General features: G+C 41.9%; 1 protein-coding gene across 1 annotated transcript in view; it reads right to left on the reverse strand.

Moving 5' to 3' along the window:
- Nucleotides 1-3,061: 3,061 nt before the first annotated feature.
- Negr1 (neuronal growth regulator 1) overlaps nt 3,062-21,630 on the reverse strand; it is a 710,881-nt gene continuing 692,312 nt past the window's right edge. Inside the window, exon 7 of the mRNA XM_027395197.2 lies at nt 3,062-3,318. Within this exon, the coding sequence (XP_027250998.1) occupies nt 3,194-3,318 (125 nt within the window). The 3' untranslated portion in view covers nt 3,062-3,193. The remainder of the gene's footprint in view (nt 3,319-21,630) is intronic.

A 21,630-nucleotide genomic window follows, 5' to 3' on the forward strand; every position in this document is an offset into this window, starting at 1 on the left:
AAATCATTTCTGGATTTCAAAAAAAAAACAATTTTTATTGAAAAGATTAAATAGATAACTTTCAGCTGTGTTACAAAGCTAAGCACAATGGGTAAATTAACAATTATTCAGTAATTTGATCAATATCATTGATTGATTTTGATAGTTCAGTTGCTCAGAGTGTTCAGACTTCATAGATTGGGGCACTTCTCTATCTGTGTGCAGTTTTTTTCCTGAATTGTCTGGGTAATTCTTAGCTCTCCAGTCTACTTTCTAGACACAGCATAAATGTTATGAGAAGATAATTTTTTCCGTCAAGTTACAAACCTCAAAGTGACTTTATGTTTGAAATTCTCTCTCAAATCTGTCTGAACAAAGCACCCAGTACTGTGGCCTGGGCAGTGTGGATCATTAAATGGATTCTGCCCAGCAGGACCTCAGGGCATAACAGGACTTAGGTTTGGAATAAGGTCATTGGGAAAAAATTAGGCCATTAGCAGTTAAACCAAGAACGCAGACCAATAGGTTCATCAGCAGAAGGTTCTGGCTCTCTCTCATTCCCCTTCTTGTTACCTCCCTTCCTTCTGTCTTTTTTTCCTTATCTCCCTTTTTTCTTCTCCTCCTTCTCCTTTCTCAATCACAAGTTTCTTCCTTCTTTTTTTTTAAATTTAGGGGCAACGAAAGGAATCCCACAAATGTGTATTGTGGAAAACATAATGCTGAAATGAATAGCTAAAAAAATTATATAGGTAAAAAGATAAATTAACTTCATAAAACTGCTGTTCTGAAATTGCACCAATCTTGTACAGTCAGGACTGATAAAATGGAGTAATCAGACATTTCTGATGCCTGTAAATGTAAAACCACCTACTTGAACATTATATGCAATACATCCACACAGAAAAGCAAATACTGTAGCCTTATTTGAACAATACTGAACTCATAAATACTCATGATTTCACTCTGTCCAGGAGCCTAAGGACTATGCTGCTGTAATACAGAAAAACATAGTGGATGCCTCCTCTATTAAAATGTCACTCAAGAAAAGTCTCTTCTAACATAAAGGCAAATACGTGTAGCTACTGAGCTATGACTGTCCTTTGTCACACTCTATGGAAAAACACCGGACTCCACGAATTCGGAATCATGACGACACTTAGAACTAATTATTTGGTTCATCTGTTTTTTTATACCTCAGTTTACCTCACATATACCCTACACACCTTACACGGAGGAGGCATTTGTAACTCTAGGGAAACGGTCACTGTATAATACGCATTCTCCATCTTCTTCTCTCCCCGAAACAGTGGTTCAGGTGGCCCACACTCCATGGTAGCACCGCTATCTCTAATAAGTAGGTTATTGTGGAGTGTGCTACTTTAAAGCTGCAATACAAAGAAAACGTTCTGTCGTGGGCTCACTAATTCCACAAAGAACATTTTCAGTAGCAAATCACCTAGAAATTTAAATGCCATATTTTTCAAAGCTTACTTTTATAATATATCAGTCAAAATGACATAAATTTATTACAGCTACTAAATTTAATAGCATGATGCCACATTATTGCCATTTCATGGGAAGACTGTGTATTTATGTCCCTTCGCTTATGATTTATTTTCCTAATTAAAATAGATTTGTGGTGTTTTTTGGGGGTCTAAATTTTATTCAAAAAAATTACTTTTTTAAAGCCATCCTTCTAGGGCAAAACATGAACTATCTAAAATAATCACTGTGAAAGTTCTGACGTGTGGTTTTGAGAGTAGGTCTTTAGTTAGTGTGTGCAGAAGGTCACTGTAGAAACTTCCGGTGTGCTGAAATTGACAACTTCATCAGACCTGAAAAATGGCTTTCAAGGCTCTGGTCTTTCTTTGGTCAAAAGCAAGACCATGAGCCTATTCCTGTAATATAATAGTTAGACTAACAGCATTTTCCTTCAAAAAACGTAGTTTTGTTCTTTAAATAGAAAAAATGTAATATTCACAATCATTTAGTGGTTAACATATCCCGTGATGCCCTCCTTCTGGTGTGTCCTTTAGGTAGGTCACATCTCACATGTGTCTCGTCAGATGCAGTTAAGCATGGTGAATCTTCAGTTTTGGCATCCATTTGAATGGAAATGACTACCAAGACTTTGGTGAAGAATTAGTTACTTCAGGGCTGATCTGTTGTGCACCAATGCATAATATTTGTTAAAATGTATTTTGGAGTTTTTAAATCACGTAGCATGCATTCCTATTAACCAAACGACGGAAAATCAGGGTTTCTGTCACACTAACTTACTGATGTCAAAACCAGATTAATCTGGGTACTGGCCACCTCATGTCTATTGGGTGGCAGGACTGACATCAGCTTGCAAGAGTGCAGGAGACTGTTGCGTTACTAGGGGTCTTTTGGCTGGGCTGTCCTTTGACGGCTCGTGGTTTCCCACAGTGGCACTAACATTTAACCTCAACTTAAACCATGTTATTAAATTGTTTCATCAAGAAAACTGAGACGCTGTGGGCAAAGCTCTCAGGCTTAGCTTATTGGTATAATTTGCTTTTGCTCCCAAATTGCAAGGTTTAGGAAAACATTATGTGTTTGTCAGAGACAAGGAGAAGATTATTTTTGTGAAGGCACACCCATGCTGAACTTAGAAGGAGAAGCACAGCGAGTTATATTACAAGGCTCATTTCCAAAACCTGGATGTCATGCGAACAGGGGCATCTAGATATGTGTTATATTTTGAGGAAATGATCTGAAGGCAATATTATTTGAGTTTTTTTTATCAAAAAAGAAAAAATGCATCTTGGTAAATATGGGTTGACTCTTATTGAAACAGGGCACTGAACCCTTGTATTGCAGCCTTAAAGAATCGTGTGTTCACTGCAATATTGTCATGTAAACTACAGCCGGAAGCCTGGCAGACCACGACTGAATGCTTTTGAAAAGTGGAAGATTACAAACATGAAATCACAATATCCTCTAAAAGTAAGTTCAGAGCTTTCACACCTGTTAAAAAAAGGACAATGTGCAGTGCTTCACAAGGTCGTGTGTCTAATCAAAAGGAGAGGAGAATGAAAGTATTTACACAACCAGCGATTCCACAGACGGCGTCACCCTCGCACAGGCAGCCGATTTTTATCCCACGCTGCTTCTACCCAGCTGCACCAGATGGGATCCAGCCACCAGCACTCTTGGAGACTCCTTAAGAGCCTTTCCCGGGTCTTTAAATTCATTGTAGGACAGCGTTCTTCAGGTAGAGTATACTGACGACAGAGGACAGTGCCAACACAAGGCTCCAGCAGGAGCAAAGGTCGCAGGAGCTCCCGGTGATGCCATACTGGGCTGTGCTTGGAGCTGGAAAGGAAGGGGAAAAGAGGCCATCAAATAAAGTACTCATCTTCTAGTATTCTTGACAATAACCAAATGTCAGTGGATATTATCGGAGCGGTGTGTGGGGCGGTTGGAAAGGGTTAGGCTCATGGTGCTTATCCACGGTGGATTAACCTCTTGAGGTCAGTCCAATTTCTCATGGACAAAAGAGCTGGAGCTGTGGTGTGAACTGGAGATGAAACGCATCGTGCTCATGTGTAAACCAGAGATGAAGCCCATTACACTGGTCCCAACAAAAAGCCTCAATCACACAAACTAAAGGCAAATTATTTTGTTATGATTACATATTGAAAGAGGGCACACACAGAGTGTGAATGACCCTCGGAAGGCCCGTCCAGTTACCTCACATGTCAAAGCATTCTTGCCTAACTTTTGACCAATGTTTCATATATAATACTCTACAGGCCCACTGTCATCCTTCATTGAAATTATTTGTTCAAATATTTATTTCATTCATATTTATGTTTCTATTGCTCAAAACAAAATCTGGGCACACAACAGATGCCCAAGAAATAAATGCTCAATTTGCTGTTTCAATGTGTAATCCAGTCTTACAAAATTTGCTCTCTTCCGAAGCAGGGCATCCATGCTTGTGTCCTAGATCATAAGTGGATGCATTTCCCTTCATTAACTCAGTAAGTTTCTTATTGAACTAAGCACCAAGGAAAATAGTAAGTGACCAGAATATGATAGTTAAGTGTCCTAGACACAGCCCCGAGATTAGTCAATTCTGTGGATTCCCACATACATTCCTGTTGTGCTGTCTATCTGTGATGCCGTCTTTCTTCCTGACACCCCATCTCTTATTACACTCACATGAGCCTTTTTTTTCCTTAAACATGACAAAATATTACCAAAAATCATATATTTTAAATTAGCTAGTTTACAATTAAACAACATACTTTTACAACTCTTTATGACACATAGCAATGCAGTTTTTTTAAAACTTTACTTGTGAATGAAATCATAGCATGATTCTCTCTAGAATAAAACAGAAGGCTGGCTGCCTCCTTGTTCACAGAATAGCTACAGTCAGAAAGGCAAAAAACAGACGGCAGTTAGACAAGGCGCCATTCCTAACTGTATATGCTGATGTCACCATTCACACCTTAGACCAATTGCAGAATCCTCTCTCTCTCTCTCTCTCTCTCTCTCTCTCTCTCTCTCTCTCTCTTATGCTAACATTGAAGCACATAAAAGCAACATGTAGACAAAGATATGTGGATTCAATTCTCTCCTTCAAGAACTAGCGCCTTATTCTGGCACTAATGAGGTGGCTCAGAGGGCAAAAGCTCTTGATGACAAGGCTGATAACCCAAGTTCAGTCTCTGGGACCCACATGGCAGAAGGAAGGGACAGACTCCCATAAACTGTCTTCTGATCTCCATACTTGCTCCATGAAATAGGAATGTACACTCATACTGATCACACACACACACACACACACACACACACACACACACACACACACCTACTGCCATTGCTCATTGACCTTAAATGTCTGCATAGAACACAACCTAATTAAATTAATAATGAGTGCAGAGACATACTAGACACACTCGAGAGGACACTCAGGCTTTGTCTTACGAAGACCTGTGCAGGTTAAGTTGCCTCTTCTAGCAGATCAGCCAGGCAGCCATACAGAAGGAAACCTGCACTTCTTAAGAGATGTAACTACAAAAGACAGTGATGTGTCCTCCAGGGCTGGCATTGACCTGGAGTCTGTTGGGTCACCCAGGGTGCCTCTGGTCTTGTGACAGATGCTGTAGATTACTAAGGAGAGAGGCCGAGTGTTCGGAGGCTGATCTGGGCATCGAAAGGGCTTTGATTTATGTGAGCAGCCATGTGAGAGACTATCTGTTGAAAGCAATGATTTTACCCCTGAGGTTGGCAGGATTACTGCAGGATGCAAGAGCCCAAGGATGCTTTAACTTAAACCCTTCAGGATTCGCAGTGTCTCCTGGGAGAAGCCTAAGCTTCTCCCTCCTTTCCCACCTCATTCTTTTTTTTTCTCAATGGTAAATGGACAGGCCCTTCCTAGGTCTAGCCAAAGCTGTGGTCCAGGATCAGGATGGTAGGCCTCTGTTTTCTGGCTACAACTGGCTCAGACACAGAGAGTGCCTGCCACTCAAACATTTTTTTTCCTGAATACGTGGGCTGTCTTGTCACCCTTTCCAAGTGTGCAGGTTGCAGCATTAAGCCGTTACCCTTATGCCACATTAAATATCAAACGCCACCTCCTGTCCCTGTCAGGTTTTCTGCTCAGCTCATACCCTTCCACATAAGAAGACCATTGCTCTTCATTGCTAACCTACATGGGTTAAATCAGTGTTTGAACAAACATGTTCTCTGCTTTACTGCACAAAAACATAGCAACTCTTTGAGTTTGTTTTCTTGGGTTCTTTGGATTTCATTTTAAATGTTGCTCCTTATCCTGGCCAGGCATCTTCTCCCCACACTGCAGGTGTGGCCTGCTCTGCTCTGGATTCCCTGTTTGTTGTAGATCCTAGCACATGTGGTTTTCAGAGAGCCACTCCAGGCTGGCCACTCTTCAGACATGGAGAGAAGTGCCCAGCTTGCATGATGTGTGGACCTGGAGACTCTTCCTGGTATGGACAGAAGACCGGACCTAGGTTCTAGCTTATCCTACGCTGCATAATGATTGAATGATTATACCCAATCAATCACCCTGGCTGCTTTGTTTTATTTTAAACCTCAGTGGTTCCCTTGTATTTCTGTAGTTTTATTTTAAAGAAAGAGCAATTATAAGTGTAAAATATTTAGTTCTGGTTCAATACCAATTACTTACATAGGAAATTTTCTTAACTTACTGAACTATCTTTGAGTAGATGTTTAAAATTCTTGTGGTAACCTTAGGTGGGATTACTTAAATCACACAAATTCTGCTTCTGCAACTTATATATTCCTGAGGAAGTCACACCCTTGTGGGAATTGAAGGATGTATAGGTCTCATGCAAAGGGGAATGATGGATGGGTACCCAAAACAGAGCATGCATTAGACCCAGAAAGGTACACCCCATTGGGTGGGTCATCCTGGCAGCATGACTTTGCCTCACCACACAGAGTGCAAAGAGTTTGCTCAAAAGATATCTTTCTCCCGTCTTAACCAATGTCCACACCTCACAGCACAGGAGTATCTGGGGGCTTTGATTACAGCTGTGCACGGCACACCTGGTTAAACAAGGCCGGCTCACACTTCACCTTACAGCTGTGGCACAGAGACCTTCAAGGTGAACAACGTGCATCCTGCACTTTGGAGACTCTGGGATCTTCTAGACATTGCTATTAGGGAATTGAAGCTCTGTAGTACAGTGGCTGTGTGGTGAGCTAAAGATGGCTCGATTTCCAGGATTGGTTTCACCCAACATGCCATCATTATACCATGTCCTGCTCTTGGGCATGCAGAGATTCATGAACTATGTACCACTTTGCAAAAACCCTTAATTTGGCAGAGCATAACCTAATTTACCACAGAGGGCTCCTCTGGCACCTAACAAGGTAATGCAAGAAAGAGACACATCCCCACTGATTCCCAACAGTCTCCTCTGGGGTAGAAAGAGTTAGGATGACAAGTTTGTGTTGTGTGTTTTTCTTATATAAGGGGTCTCAGGTCATAGAAGAAACTCCTAGTGCTCTAGATTTTTGTTTTCAAAGTGTTCACATAGTCATTAGACAACTCTTTTTTTTTCTATAGAAACCCTCTGTATCAGTTACTTTTGTGTCTCTGGGACAGAACCTGAGGGCAGCTTAAGGCAGGAGGGTTCACCTCATGGTGTGTGGGGTGTGAACTGGGCTCAGCTCATGGTAGGAGTCTGGGCTCAGCTCATGGTGAAGGGCGGAGAGACTACCTCAGCTCTTGATGACCAGAGATTGTGGTGAAAGGCATCCAAAGGACAGTGTGTCTGAAAACAGCCAGAACTCAGGGAGGTATAATTTTAAAGGCCTCCGGTGACATAGCTCTGAAAGTGACCAGCATACCTTTGCACACAGCCCCAAAGTCAAGGACAAGGCACTCAGAACAGCAAGGAGACAGTCAGATTCACATAGCACAGTGTGTATGCTGCACTGAAATAGCATGGAGAAAGTGGGGAGGGGCAGCCCTGTTGTTCCTCTCTATTCCTCTCTTTCTGAGTGCAGAGTGGCCCTCCTAGCTTGCTCCTGGCAGCTGCTGCCTTATTGTGTGTCAGGCCACTGTCCTCAAGCCCGCTTCTGCCAAATTCCTGTTACATCATCCTGTCTCCCGAGCCTCAATTACACCGTGGTTTTTAACACAGATTCATCTGCATTATTGCCTGAGTTCAGAAATATGTCCATTTGTAGATAAACACTCTTTCCTACTCAGAGCCACTGGAAACTCTCTCAGTCCATCACCTCTAATTTGGGATAAAGAGAACTTTTAAAAAGCAATAAACCAAACATAGACAAGTCCTGCTTATCCTATCCATTCTAGTCATGGGAATAAAATCTCAAGAGTTTGAATTTCTCTACAACATCCTCTGTTTTGCCTGGAGTTTTTGTTTACTCCCCCCCCCAATCAGAAGTAATTTATGTGGACATGAAATATCCCTCACTGTAGGCTGATGTGAAATATCCCTCACTGTAGGCTCCTCTCCATAATCCTAAATGGCTCTGAAATTGACATGGTCTGGTTATGAAGTCTTATGCATCTCAGATTGGCTTGAAAACATTTTCTAACTGTGTTGTACTTATTTTGCAGTGTGTACATACATGCCCAAAAGCAGTCTTTATTGTGTGAAATGTACACATACAAAACACAGTATGAATTGTCTTCAGTACTTCAGTACACAGGCTTGAGTTTGGGCCTTTAAGTCATCATCATGCTGAAAAACAAAAACCAAATGAAGGAGGGCTTTACAGAGATCAAAATAGAAGCCCAGCTGTGTTCTTCAGGTCACCCTGATCATCCTGCTGCTAAGCTGTGTCTCCACTGCTTTCAGGGGAAAGAGTTGGCAGAAATTTCAAACTGGCAAAGTATATTTCAAATTTCAGAGATTTTTAAAATTCTTTCTTTTCTTTTCCTAAAAGCCCCCTCACCACGCGTATCAAGGTTGAGCAAGGTATCCCACCATAGGGAATGGGCTCCAAAAAGCCAGTTCATGCACCTGGGACAGGTCCTGGTGCCACTGCCAGTGCCTCCCCCACACAGATCAACCCACTTAACTGTCACCCACATTCAGAGGGTCTAGTTCAGTCCCATGCAGGTTCCCCAGCTGTCAGTCCATGGTCCTTGAGCTAGCTCAGGGCGGCTGTCTCTGTGGTTTCCCCATCATGATCCTGACCCCCTTGTTCGTATGATCCCTCCTCCCTCTCTTCAACTGAACTCCAGGAGCTCAGCTCAGTGCTCATCTGTGGTCACTGCATCTGCTTCCATCAGTTACTGAACGTAGATTCTATGATGACAATTAGGGTAGTCACTCATTTGAAAAACAGGGAAAGGCCCATTTAGGCACCCTCACCACTACTGCTAGGAGTCGTAGTTGGGGTCATCCCTGTGTATCCCTGGGGATTTCTCTAGCACCAGTCTCCCTATCAAGACATCTCTTTCATTGCTCTTCCCCTCTGTCCCTCCCCCAACTTGATCCCTCATGTTCTCATCCCCCATCCCCTCCCTTCTTACCCCCCCCCCCAGTTTACCCAGGAGATCTTAACTGTTTGCCCTTCCTGGGGCTCTCCATGTATGTCCCTCTTAGATTCTTTCTCTATACACTTATGGGTCTTTGAATGGAATCTTAATGATGTCATTGTCTTGTTTATCACATTTTATTCTTAGCTTCTCATGGTAGGACTTCCTGACCCAAACCACCTCCTGTTCTAAGATCAAGGGCTTCACAAGGTTTGGTTTTGATAATACTCTCCTTTTTCCTTCTGTGTTACTTGTAGCTTTTCAAAAATCCATGAAGGGCAGTGACAGCCTGAGCTGTGATTCTGACTTTACTTAAATTGTTCCCCTCTTGGTGCTCAAGGCAAACTTAGCAGTTTTTCCTCATGATTTTGTAATAATTTAAGCATCTTTTGGTTATTAACAAAGTCCTGATACATTCTAAACGGTGTTTAGGGCATCTGAGATCTAAATGGTGCTACGAAACCTTAAGTCTGAATGGTGTGTAGGGAATCCGATGTCACCTGGAATCCTCTCAAGCTGCATTTCCAGCCTGGTCCTGTCTGCCCTACTGCATTCTACTGGAAAGCCCATACATGGGAAAACTCTCCATGCTTGTTACAGTCAGCTTCTGTCAGGGCTGAGTTTCTGTATTTGCAACTAATACCCTTCTCCAATGTCATTTGCTAACATTGTTGGAATGTTCCAGAAATCTAAGGAGTTCACCTGCTATAACCCTTCAGCTTTATGGACAATGCTGGTGGGGGGTTCATCTCTGTAACTGTGTCACATGGAGGCAGGTGGATTCCAACTTCTGTGGCTGCTCCATGAGTCACACCCTATACTGACTAGACCCAGTCTGCTGACCCATTCAGCCCCTGTGCAGTGAGCTGTCCCTTCGGCTTTCACATATCTTCTTTAGGAGAGAGCCTGTCTGTTTTGAAAGCAAGGGTCTTATTCAATTTACTTTTGATCAAGTGCTTGGTGATATCAAGCATTTATAGCAGATGCTTTAATTTCTGCATCTCCATGAAGCTTTGCCACAGAGCTCAAGCCACAGAGAGGAGACAGCACTGTCAAAAGATCAGGGCTTGGGAGGTAATCCCCATTGAAACATTCATCTTACTGAAAAGGGAAGTCCCGTTTTCTTGGTTGTCTGTAAGGTCAATAGAGGTCATCACACCCTAAATACACAGCAAACACTCTCAGGAGAAACACTGAAGATTCATTCTTGTCTAGGATCCTGTTTAAATATTAGAATAAGGAGTGGAAACTTTATTTCTTAACCTCTGGGCAAGCCAGGAACATTCTGTCTCTCTGCCTGTTTTCTCTGCTGACCACAAAGGACATAGAAATGGCCCCTGGTGTTGTGACAGTCAAACCAGAAAACTAAGTACAGTGCTTAGCTGGTGACAGCTCTCAACATGCATCATGATGTCCCTTCACAGTTCCAAGAGAGACATCTGCCTTTGGATAGGGTCTCTTATAGCAGAAAGGTCTAGAAGTTTGAGAAAGAAGCAGTCACACAGCAAAGTCCTTCAAAACTGTCCACGTGTCTTCTGTCTGACTGACCACCTTGTTCTCAAGAACCCAGGTCAGGCCTGCATCTGTGAGTCCTCAGTGCCTTCTCTGGAAGCCCGTGCATCCTGGTCGCATCTCTCATGGTCTCTCTCAGGCTATCCCTCAATGTAAGTTCATGCTTTGTTTTCTTATTATCTTCTCTGCTGGCTTAGACAGTGAGTATGCATGGAAAATATTTAGTAAGTAGCTGATCTCTGTATGTCTGTCTGCTTGTACCATTCACACTTTGCCTCTGGCTCATTGACTTCGAGCTTTAGCTGTTGCTATGTCAACCAGGTGTGTGTGGCATGGGGTGGGGTTTGAAGTAAACTCAGGTGGTTCTTTAGAGGCCCTGGAAGAATGGAGCCTGGTTGTCACAGCAAGCACTAGCTCAGCGACACAGCTCTGGAATGGATTTGATTACTCCTCCATGCCACTGAGTCTGGTTTCCTGCCTCTGTGGCTTAAAATCCTTCCTGAGCTGTTCATCTTGGGAAAAGTTGGAGTCAGCTCCAACTGTCAGCTCTACACAGTCCAGAGTCACCTGGGGAGGGAATCTCCACTGCTCAGATCAGATTTGCCCTCGGGCGCATCTTTGGGACAGTGTTTTGGTTGTTAATTGATGCAGAAAGGCCCAGCCCACCATGGGCGGCACCTTCCCCTGGGCTGGTGGTCTTGAGATGTGTAGGAAACCAACAGTGCAAGAGCCCATGCGTGAGCCAGAAATTACTGTCCTCCACAGTTTCTGCTTCAATCTCCTGCTTATGGTCCTGTCCTGACTTTCTTCAAAGACGAACTATGACCTGGGAAGTATAAACCAAACAAATCGATTCCTTTCCTAAATCATTTGTGTGTGTGTGTGTGTGTGTGTGTAAAAATGTTTTATCACAGCAACAGAACGAAACTAGCATGGGGATACTCAGACAGAGACAACACTCTTGCATGACAAAAGTAAAACAACAGATCTGTGGTAAATTCTCATCCTCCCCAGTACATGGTGGACCACATATGCTAGGTGTAGAGTAAATTAATTTATTCTGTGCAACTCAATGGATTAAAATAAACAATTCTTTGCTCCTTGACAGCATTCTCATTGGCTAATGATAATCTTCAGAGTTACCTCACTTCCATGAGGTCTACATTAACAATGCACTTGTTCTCCATGATGATCACAGAGTCTTAAAACTTTAATTAAATCCTATTTTTCCTTGTAGACTTTATCCTAAGAACAACACCCACTGTTTTAAACAGCGTCTCTTTGGTTCCTGCTGCCCCAGCAACACTGACTAATGAAAAATTTGTCTCTTGCTGTATTTCTTAAATATTTAAAGGCGTTCACGGCTCTTATAATTTTTATGACTTCAACCATAAAATGCCCCTCTCGGCGACCTTCAAATGCTGGTTCTTTAAGGCTGCTTCTGCCTACAGCGATGCGACTTGTAAAAATGGGAAATAAAATGATTATGGAGGGAACTCGGCGCTGTACACAAGAGCATGTCAGGCAATTCTCAACCAAAGAAGGGGCAGAAGATGAAAAGAAGAAAAGATTAAATTTGTCCAAGGCCTGCAGCTCTGAGTGGTTCACACTGTGGACAGGAGCTGGCTTGTAAGTGTGTCCAGTAATTTCTCTCAAGAAACAGAGCTTGTGTGTAGCTCCTGGTGTCTTTGGATGATGGTCAGGATTCAGTAACAATAAGGGAAGGACCTACCTGTGTAAGGTTCTACACTGAGATGCCAGGACTCCTTGTTTCTTTGTGGATATTCAAGTTTGGGGTTTACAATACTATTTAGAAGGTATTTGCCTACATGTCCTACATTTGGTCTTCCTGGCTCCCACCTTATGCTTTGGATCTACAATTCCTTTAGTCACAGACCATTAAGGAAATCTATGATCTTTTATATGTTTGTTTCATTGAGAGATGCCTCTATATTAGGGTTTGATTGTCCTTCATCTAAATGTATACATTTAAACCTAAAATTTGGAAATCCGTCTTTTAGACCTATACCAGAAAAATCTTCCTTCAAAAAATGGCTGCTTAACTGTGATGACACCATGTGTTCGCTGGGCACTTAGTGGAAATGTACAGTCAGGCTCTGTGCCTGCTGTTGAATGTATAGACAGACCAGATTTTTCTTCTTGGTTTTAAGGAACTTGAGTCACCATAATAAAGTACTCTTCCCTAAAAGAAAAGGAGTCATTTACACAAGATCACATGTTGTCAGAATTCTAGAGTGGAGACAAATCTTGAATCTATTTTTTGTCAAGTACAACTAAATCAGAAATCTAACAAAGGAAACACAATCTAGATTCATGCCCTTTTAAAGCCACCACAAGCCCTGGAGTAGAAAGGCAACCATTGTCTGTATAGACTTGGGGGTTGGCATCCTTTCCAGTCTCCTGCACCCCAGATACTAACTTACTTAGTATCTCATTTTAGGCTTTCACAACTCTCATTGTTTTTTAATATTAAGTGATAGTAAATAATCTTAAACTATCTGTAAAACTAATATAATCAGAGTAATTTCCATCTTGTAAATCATCCATCAGATGCATCTTTAGGAATTTTTAAACTATAAATAAAACATAAAATGAGTTTGTTCTGTATATTTATGTCTTCCTGTTGAATTCATCTTGGACCTTTTTAGCATCTCAAACACAGGAAACCAGGAGTAAGTGTTCACTGATCAGGTAAAAGCAACAGCTGAGGAGCTATCTCCTTGGGTTTTTTATGTTCTCAATTGTCATGAAGAATTTTCTTTGTATCAGAGTAGGTCAGGGGCACAGTGCGGTGTGTCTTGACTGAGATTCATCAGTCTTTGAAGCACAACAACCCATGACCCCCAAAGTCAGCATGGAGTGCTCATCCCACACAGAAGATGCAGTTGTGTTTAATGTTGGTTGTTTTCAAGTGAAGGAGAAACTTTGTTTTATTATTCATTTGTTATTCAGCCTCTCACATTCAGATCCCGATGTGAGAGGCTGAGGCATGGGAAGGGGCTTAAGGGGACGGTGTTTTCCTGGGAAGAGAGCATAGGTGTGTCAGTCTGGGTTAATGGCGGTACTTTCTACCTCCCAGCACAGCCACCTCTAAGGAGTGTCTAAGAGTTCTCAGACATTTCCCACTCACTCTAACTAAACTCATACTTAGAGGGAATATTTTCGATCGTAATTGTTGTAAGGTATTTCCAAAGTTTCCTATAAGTTTATTTGCAAGACTTAAAAGAATCAAACATTTCGGTATATTCCCAGAAACAAGTTGTTATGAAAAAGGTTTGATTACATTTTTGAATTTGAGTTGACTGTTTCAAATCATGAAACCAGAATTTCCCTCCCTTCACCAGGAAGGGAAAAGATGTTAAATGTTAGCATGTCATTGCTTTTACCCCACCCCTACCAAACATAATAGATGTAAGAAGGACATATTCCCACCCCCACCACAGATACATGATATAAGAAGGGTGCAAGTCACCCTAGAAATTTCTTAACAATCTTCTTGAAATTTCCTTTGTTATAAGCTATTTGTTGTCAATGATATTTAAATCAGTCTTTGGATGCTCTGGTAGAAATAGGGTAACTATCTATCTCTTGCAAAGTTTAAGCATATGGCACCTATCTGCTTACAAAGAAACAGTGTTTCTATCCACAAGTATGAACTAAGAACAGAGTATGGCCAATAAGAGAAATGGAGCATTTAATCAAATAATGTTGCTGCTTATACACCAACATTTTTTTTAATTAACCAAACACTGAAAACAAATTACAAGTCCCCCTTCTCTTTGACACAGTTGGTTGTACTGTGCATATTTTGTAAATATGATACCAATGCCAATTGCTTCTGAATTGGCTTATCTGTGTATACCTCCATTCAAATTGGCATGGTCCAGTGTTCGATGAGATGCACAAATTGACTAGTTCAGTATCTCTAAATTGGTCATTATAGGGGTTTTTTTGTATTTTTCTTATGATTTCCATAGAACAATTCCCTTTTCCTTCTCTCTCTCTATCTCTGTTTTGTTTTTTCTCTTTATTATTTCTCTCTTTCTCTCCTTCCTTCATTTTCTTTCTTCCTTTCTTTTGTTTTTCTTTCTATTTTTCTTTCTCTTTCTATCTTTCCTTCCTTCCTTCCTGCCTTTTTTTTTTTTTTTGGTTTGGTTTTGATCCTCTAGGAACAGAGAATGCTAAGGAAATAAGGAAAGGCTGTAATGTCAAGTGTGAAGTCTAGCAATGAGGACGAAGCAAATCACAGGTTGAGTCTTGGCACAGCAGCTGAGGGCTCACTCAGGACAGGCCTTGCGTTCCTGTCACTGACCCTGAAATGGAATTGGATGTGAGAGTGCCTGGGAAGATTGTGGTGAGACAAAAAGGGCATACATGGAAAGACGGGACTTGTGAAGTTGGGAGACAGGGTGCCTATGATTAAAAACTCCACCAGAAACAAACACTCATTTTGTGTCCCTGTAATTACAACTTTTCACATGTAATAACTTAGAAAGTCCTTAAAAACACCCCACTCTATTGAATTGTTCATGGATGAACACTAATTAAAGGTTTAGATGGGAAATTCTGACCATAATACAAACCTGTTTTTATATCTTCATCTCTGAATCCTGAAAATAAAAATAGATTACAGCTATTCTAAAAAAGCCAGGATGAGCAGGAGCCCACCGAGAGGAGCAGCCAGGCCTGCCGAACACCTGTGAGCAGATTGCCTGTGCTGATATAAAAGGCCTGGGTGTGACATGAACTTAATGTGATGGCACTTCTGAGGTGGAAGCAGAAATGTCGGACATTCAAGGTCATCTTCAGCTTCATACCAAGTTCCAGGTCAGCCTGGGCCACAAGAGACCTCATTGCCAAACGGTACACAGTAGCTCTTGACTCCCCGAAGGCAGTTTTGCAACAGACTGCCAATTCTGAGCAATTCTTCCCACACCAGGAGGCCTTAATACCTAAGGGAGTGTGACAGAGCAGATGTTCTTATGGCTTAAATAGTGCTTCATAGCCAGGGCTCTGTTTAGATAAAGTCCTGTAATTTCAGGCTGTACCTATCACTCAGGTTTTCTACAAACCTTTCCCCGCCCATGAAAGTGACAACCATGAAGGTGTCTATCAGAGACTCAGATGCTCTGCTGCAGAAAAGAAACAATCACCAGCCACTTACAACCCAAGCTTACTCTGGTCCCTCACTGTATCCCAAAAGGCAGAATGTCTCCATATACACACACAGTCTTTGCACAGAATTCAGAGGGGAAACTTGATTTGAACCTCATGAACCCACACATGCCTGCTCCATGTAATAAACCCACATCTACTCAATGAGGAACTAACTAATCCCTGTCAGGACACTGTCATGTTTGTTTTTCTAACTCTTTTGTGGTCAGATAGCAAATACAGATGATACAAAAAAATAAGGCACCGTGGCAAATTTGTGCAAACAGAATTTAGAAAGGGTGACAGAAAGCTTTGTCAAGCGTAGTGCTCACAATACCTAAGGCAAAAATCAAGACTGAAACCAAACATTTCCCAGAGGCTCATGATTGAACAAGAGGGTCCTGTGGGTGGTCTGGTACAGAACTTCCTCCCCCTTCTCCAGTGATCACAAGCCTATAGCTAACAGAGGCTCGGCTGGGAGTACTTATCATTTACAGCCAAAGCATCCGTATACAGTGTGAAAGAGAGAAGCCTTCAGCTCACTCCATCCACCACGGTTGCTATTTGATCGCCTTCTACTAGGGGGAAAAGGGCACACACACACACACACACACACACACACACACACACACACACACACACACACACACACACACACACACACAACACACACACACACACACACACACACACACACACACACACACACACACACACACACACACACACACACACACACACACACACACACACACACACACACACACACACACACACACACACACACACACACACACACACACACACACACACACACACACACACACACACACACACACACACACACACACACTCCAGCACACACACACACACACACACACACACACCTCTGAAAGACCCATTCTTCCTGCAAAACTTCAAGTCCATCTTGGTATCTAGATCATCTCTCCACTTCGGCTGCTCTTTGACACTTTCTGGCATGAACAGAACAGGGATGGGATGAAGGGAAGGAAGTTTGGATCCCAGTGTTCCTGCCTTGTAAAGTAACAGCACATAAACCTCACAGAGAAAAATGTGGAATCAACCCAAATCTTTTTATGTAAAGGAAAATGTGGCCTTCTTCATAATAGTTGCTTTCGATTATAGCAGTGATTGCTAAGTCACCATGACAAATCAGCTCGTAGTTTATTTTGAGAAGTTAAATTAGAAGACAATGCAGTTCTCTGTAGGTGGCATTTCATCTCATCATAATAAACAGTCTTCTCAAATGTAAAAGATACTCTTGACAGTAAGAGTTCTGTAAGCAAGCAGAAAATTATGTAAATCTGATTTCTTTCCTGTGTGCTTACTATCTCTTTAAGCTTAGTAAATCAGATCCAGGTTTGTAAACATAACAGCACCGGGTCCAAGATACATTTGCTCTGCAAACACTCAGAATGAGAACACGTATTTCATGAGGTATAATTGAAAAATTCCTATCACTTTTCAAAAGCTAACAAATCAACGGTTGTGTGAGATGAAAAATAAAACAATAAAAAACAAAACAAAACAGAACACATCATCACCTCTTACCTTATCATAGGCTTAATTGCCTCTTGTAATAGAATGTGACAATGGGACCGCAGTAAACACAGCACCTGCTTTGAAAACTACGATCAAAGAAACACTAGGCAGGAGCTGCACTCAATTTTTCCCCAGTGCCTGCACCCATTGGCTCATATTTAACTGGGGTTTGCTGTCCTGGTTTATCTGAAATGTCACCCGTGCCTGGGCAGAGGCATGGGTGTAGCATCAGGTGTTGCCATGAGCCTCCACTCATTATGGTATTCTCTGAAGATACCTAAGTCCCTGCCAGAGTGGAGGGGACCAAGGGAATGTATTGAAACCAGAGACACTGTTCACATCATTGATGACAGAGTAGAAGGAACTGTCCTCGGGATCCCTTGGCTCTGGAGAAAAAAGTTTTTGGGTGCTTATGTTAATCCATTCAGTGTAATGCTATTTTAGGCCTGAACCAACCCATTCAAATTGATTTTGAAATTTGTATTTCATCTTTTGTGTTCTTCTAACACTAAGCTCTTACCACATGTTTACAGAAAGGTAGAGAAATGTTTATTCTTTTTTTTTCCTATGAAGTGATTATCAAGTATGTTATCAAGTTAATCAAGTAGTTTAAACTATACAGAGATTGCTAGCTTTGTTTTAGTTAATACAGATATGTAATTGCTTCTTGTACCTGTCACTAGCAAGATAAGAAAGTCAAATGTTGTAATTCCTAGTGCAACCAGTGTGGCTAAATGTGTGTTAAGGAAAATGTTCTTATTCAGTAAACTGGGGAAGCAGTACATATACACCTGGTTCTATTTTAAGGAATTGTGCCAACCATAAAATGAGACTGTGACATTACAATCTGAACATTCTGGAATTTGAGCTAATAAAATAATGGCATGCACGGAACAGGTAAAGACAGACTACTGAGCTTGGTATGGAGTAAACTGCCATAGACAGCAACCTGTAGACAGCAGGGCATAACAATGAGAGATCGTTCCCATGCCTGGTGTGCACATTTGTACACGGGACACAGAAAGACCAACAGCAGACACACCCATATCTGTACACAGGCATAACACATATGCATACACAGTTACCACACATGCCTGCGCGAGGGCACACACACACACACACACACACACACACACACACCCCAACTCTCCAGACACAGGCAAGGGACACAGGATGGAGACTGGGACTCACAGTCTTGGCTGAGGGCAAGAGGAATCTAGACAGTCCCAGAATATGAGTCAAAGGACAGCTCTATAGAGCATGGTGAGAGCCTTTCCCATGTTTACTGCAGAAGGGAAGGTGGGAAGATCTACCCTGGTGCACAGCCTTCTGTCAAGGGGCCTGGAAGCTGAGGGCCAAATCTGTTCTGTGGGTTTAAGGTTTCTCCCCATCCCCACACAGCACGTGTAAAGTCCCGTCTAACAAACATGGGTACTCTGCCACTTTTCAAGCCTGTGCTTCACAAAACAAACCAAAACAAGAAATGGCTCACTTTCATTTGCCTGTAACATCTACCTTGTGTCAGGTCAGTGGGGATAAACTCTAATAAGCCTGGGTATTAGGTATAATGTTAACGTTCCTTCAGTGAAGAGAAGCTGTAGGGAGACGGAAGATTGACAGGCGGCTTCTGGCATGAAGAACAGATCAACCAGGCAGCGGGTCTTACAGAAACGATGTACTCAAATACTGGTCTAAGAATCCTGCCTTAAATACATGTATTTACTCCTTGAAATTCCATGTACAGACAGGGAAATTGAGACATGGGGGTCTTAGATTTAATCCATCTGTCGTGGCTTTTTAATACTCTTGACTATGCCGGTCTTTCAATAAGAAGAAGCAGAAAAAAACATAAAAACCTTAAAAAGCTTATAATAAGATTTGCTGTTTGTCCCCCTTGGGTTTCTGTTGCTGTGACAACTGAGTTGGGAGAAGATTTGTTACAGTTCACAATCTGGACTCAGCCCGCCGTTGTGGGGGGCTGTCCCAGGGATAGGAGCATGGAACTCGGGTCATATCCCACCCACAATGGAGAACGGAGGAAAGCATACCTGCTTACTTGCTTGTGCTTGGATCAGTTTCCCCACTCTACTGCAGTCCAGTATCACCCGCTTAGGGGATGGTACTGCCTGCGGTAGACTGGTCTTCCCACATCAATGAACTCAAGACAATCCTCCACAGACATGCTTACAGGCCACCCCGATGTAGACCATCCTTCACTGAGACTCTTTTCCCATGTTGACAAAGACAATCATATCGTTGGGTAATTTAGGAGAACTTTTCATAAACAAATACAATTCGGTTATTTTCAATGAACTTTAAACTCCATGAAATAAAATGGTTTACTAAGGAGAAGCAAGCCCACACTTCATGATTTAAATCCGTTTATGTCAGAAGCACATGGCTTTATGTACTGTAGTAGATTTTCTTAGTTTGCAAAAAAAGTACAATTAAGAAAGACCAAAAGGAGAGATCTAGGAGTTAACCCCGAAGTCTAAACTGCATTTCATCTTAATTCAATACTCAGTGGATTGTGGGGTGAAATCCTCATGATGAAAGGCTATGTCAAACTTCTCTTTACTGACAGCCGGAGCCACCACCTAGAGCTAGCGGGCTCTGAGTTGTCTGTCCAGAGAGTCACCTGTCGGAAGTTCCCCATCTGTTAGGTCCTCTGTACAGTTCAGTCCACTTTCTTATCACCTGGGGAACTTTCCAGGCTGTTCCCAATCAATGTTCACTTTTTCACAGCCAGGCAGATGGTAGCAATGAAAAGGTTGCAGGGATAACACACCAGGGTCGCTGAGGCAGCCCTTCTACCTTAACCATTGCTTTGTGATAACAGCATTTGAAGACACTTCCCTTGGACTGAGGAGATGGCTCAGACAGTAAAGTCCTTACCTTGGGAGTAAAAGGACCTAGGTTTGATTACCAGAATTTCCATTTCAAAAAAGCTTTCAACAAAAGCACTAAGAACTGTTCTAGAATCTCAGTGGGTTCATATAACTGTAAATGGACCAAGGGCAAGGGGAAAATTGTGTTAAGAGTAGGGAATACGTTTACCTGAACAAGATTAATCAGAAAGATCATTATGAAACCTTACAATTCCTTGTTGGTGAAATGTGCAGTACGAGCTAATCTATAGAGATAGGAAGTTAGTAGCCTGTTGCTTAGGGTTATAAGGAATGTAGGGTTGGGACATTTACAGGGAGAATTGTTCTTTTGCAGGTAACATTCCAAATTAAATGCCGGGGATGCTTGCACAATAATTTCATGACTAAGTTTACTGAATTGTACTTTTTTAGTGGGTAAATTATATACACCTTGTACCTCAATAAAACCACAGGCCCTGAAAATGGAAATAGCTCCTCTCTATCAGACATCATAATGATGGCACAGGCATAAGTTCTTAAGAGCTGGCACACGAGTTTAGTGCTTATGCAAGACTGTTTAGAACACCTACAGACTTCCTGTCCACTTGGTGATGGTGGATCATTATGTCTATACAGGTTTTCACGTTCTCAATTTGAAGAAATGTGAGTGTGAGGATCCAGCCAAGTGAGAGAGATTTGGAAAGAAGGAGGCTGTTTGTCTAAGATTCAATTAAGTTTCCTTTAACACATACTCAAAGTCACAGCCAAACCAGGATCACTGATTAAAATGAAGGATGAATTCCTATCAAGTTAAAGGTAGAAGAGCTAAATGAAATCGTATTTTAATTATATTTTGTTTCTATCTTTTTTTCTGTGGTACTGGGAATTGATACTCATCTCTGTCAGTCTGTCAGTCAAGCACTCTGGACCAAATTATATCCTCAGCCCTAAACAACCATTTCATCAAACAACAGTCTTTCAAGGCATGGGTAAAATTCAAGTCATCGGGGTCTTCCTTTTGGAGAGGCTTTCTCACAGAGGCTGCATGCCTTTCAGCACATTGTGGTTGAGTCTGGTTCAAGTAACTATGGTTACTGATCTGTGCTTCTAACCAGGCAGCTACTAAACCATATTACACAACGAGGTTCACTGGTCTGTTGAGAGAGATTTGAAGGCGAATAAGTGTTTCCTTCTAAGCCTTTAGCCAAAGATTGCTAGGCTACCAGTGTACAAATACAATATTGCAGGTGTCCTCGTGTCTGGGGTTCTGCTCAAATTTGGCATGGGGGAATTAATAGATCTTTTGCAAAGATACTTCAATCTGCATCTTGGGAGAGAATCCATCAGCACCGAGACCTTTCCCTATCATGAAGCATTTCTACCCAGTTATGAGGGCACTTGAGGAGTGATGAGTTCCGGAACCTTCTTTTTTTTCCCCATGTTGTTGCAACAGTACTTTGTATAATAATAATCTCCCTAAGCAAACATAATCAT

The sequence above is a fragment of the Cricetulus griseus genome (assembly GCF_003668045.3).
Source record: "Cricetulus griseus strain 17A/GY chromosome 1 unlocalized genomic scaffold, alternate assembly CriGri-PICRH-1.0 chr1_0, whole genome shotgun sequence".
Taxonomy (NCBI): domain Eukaryota; kingdom Metazoa; phylum Chordata; class Mammalia; order Rodentia; family Cricetidae; genus Cricetulus; species Cricetulus griseus.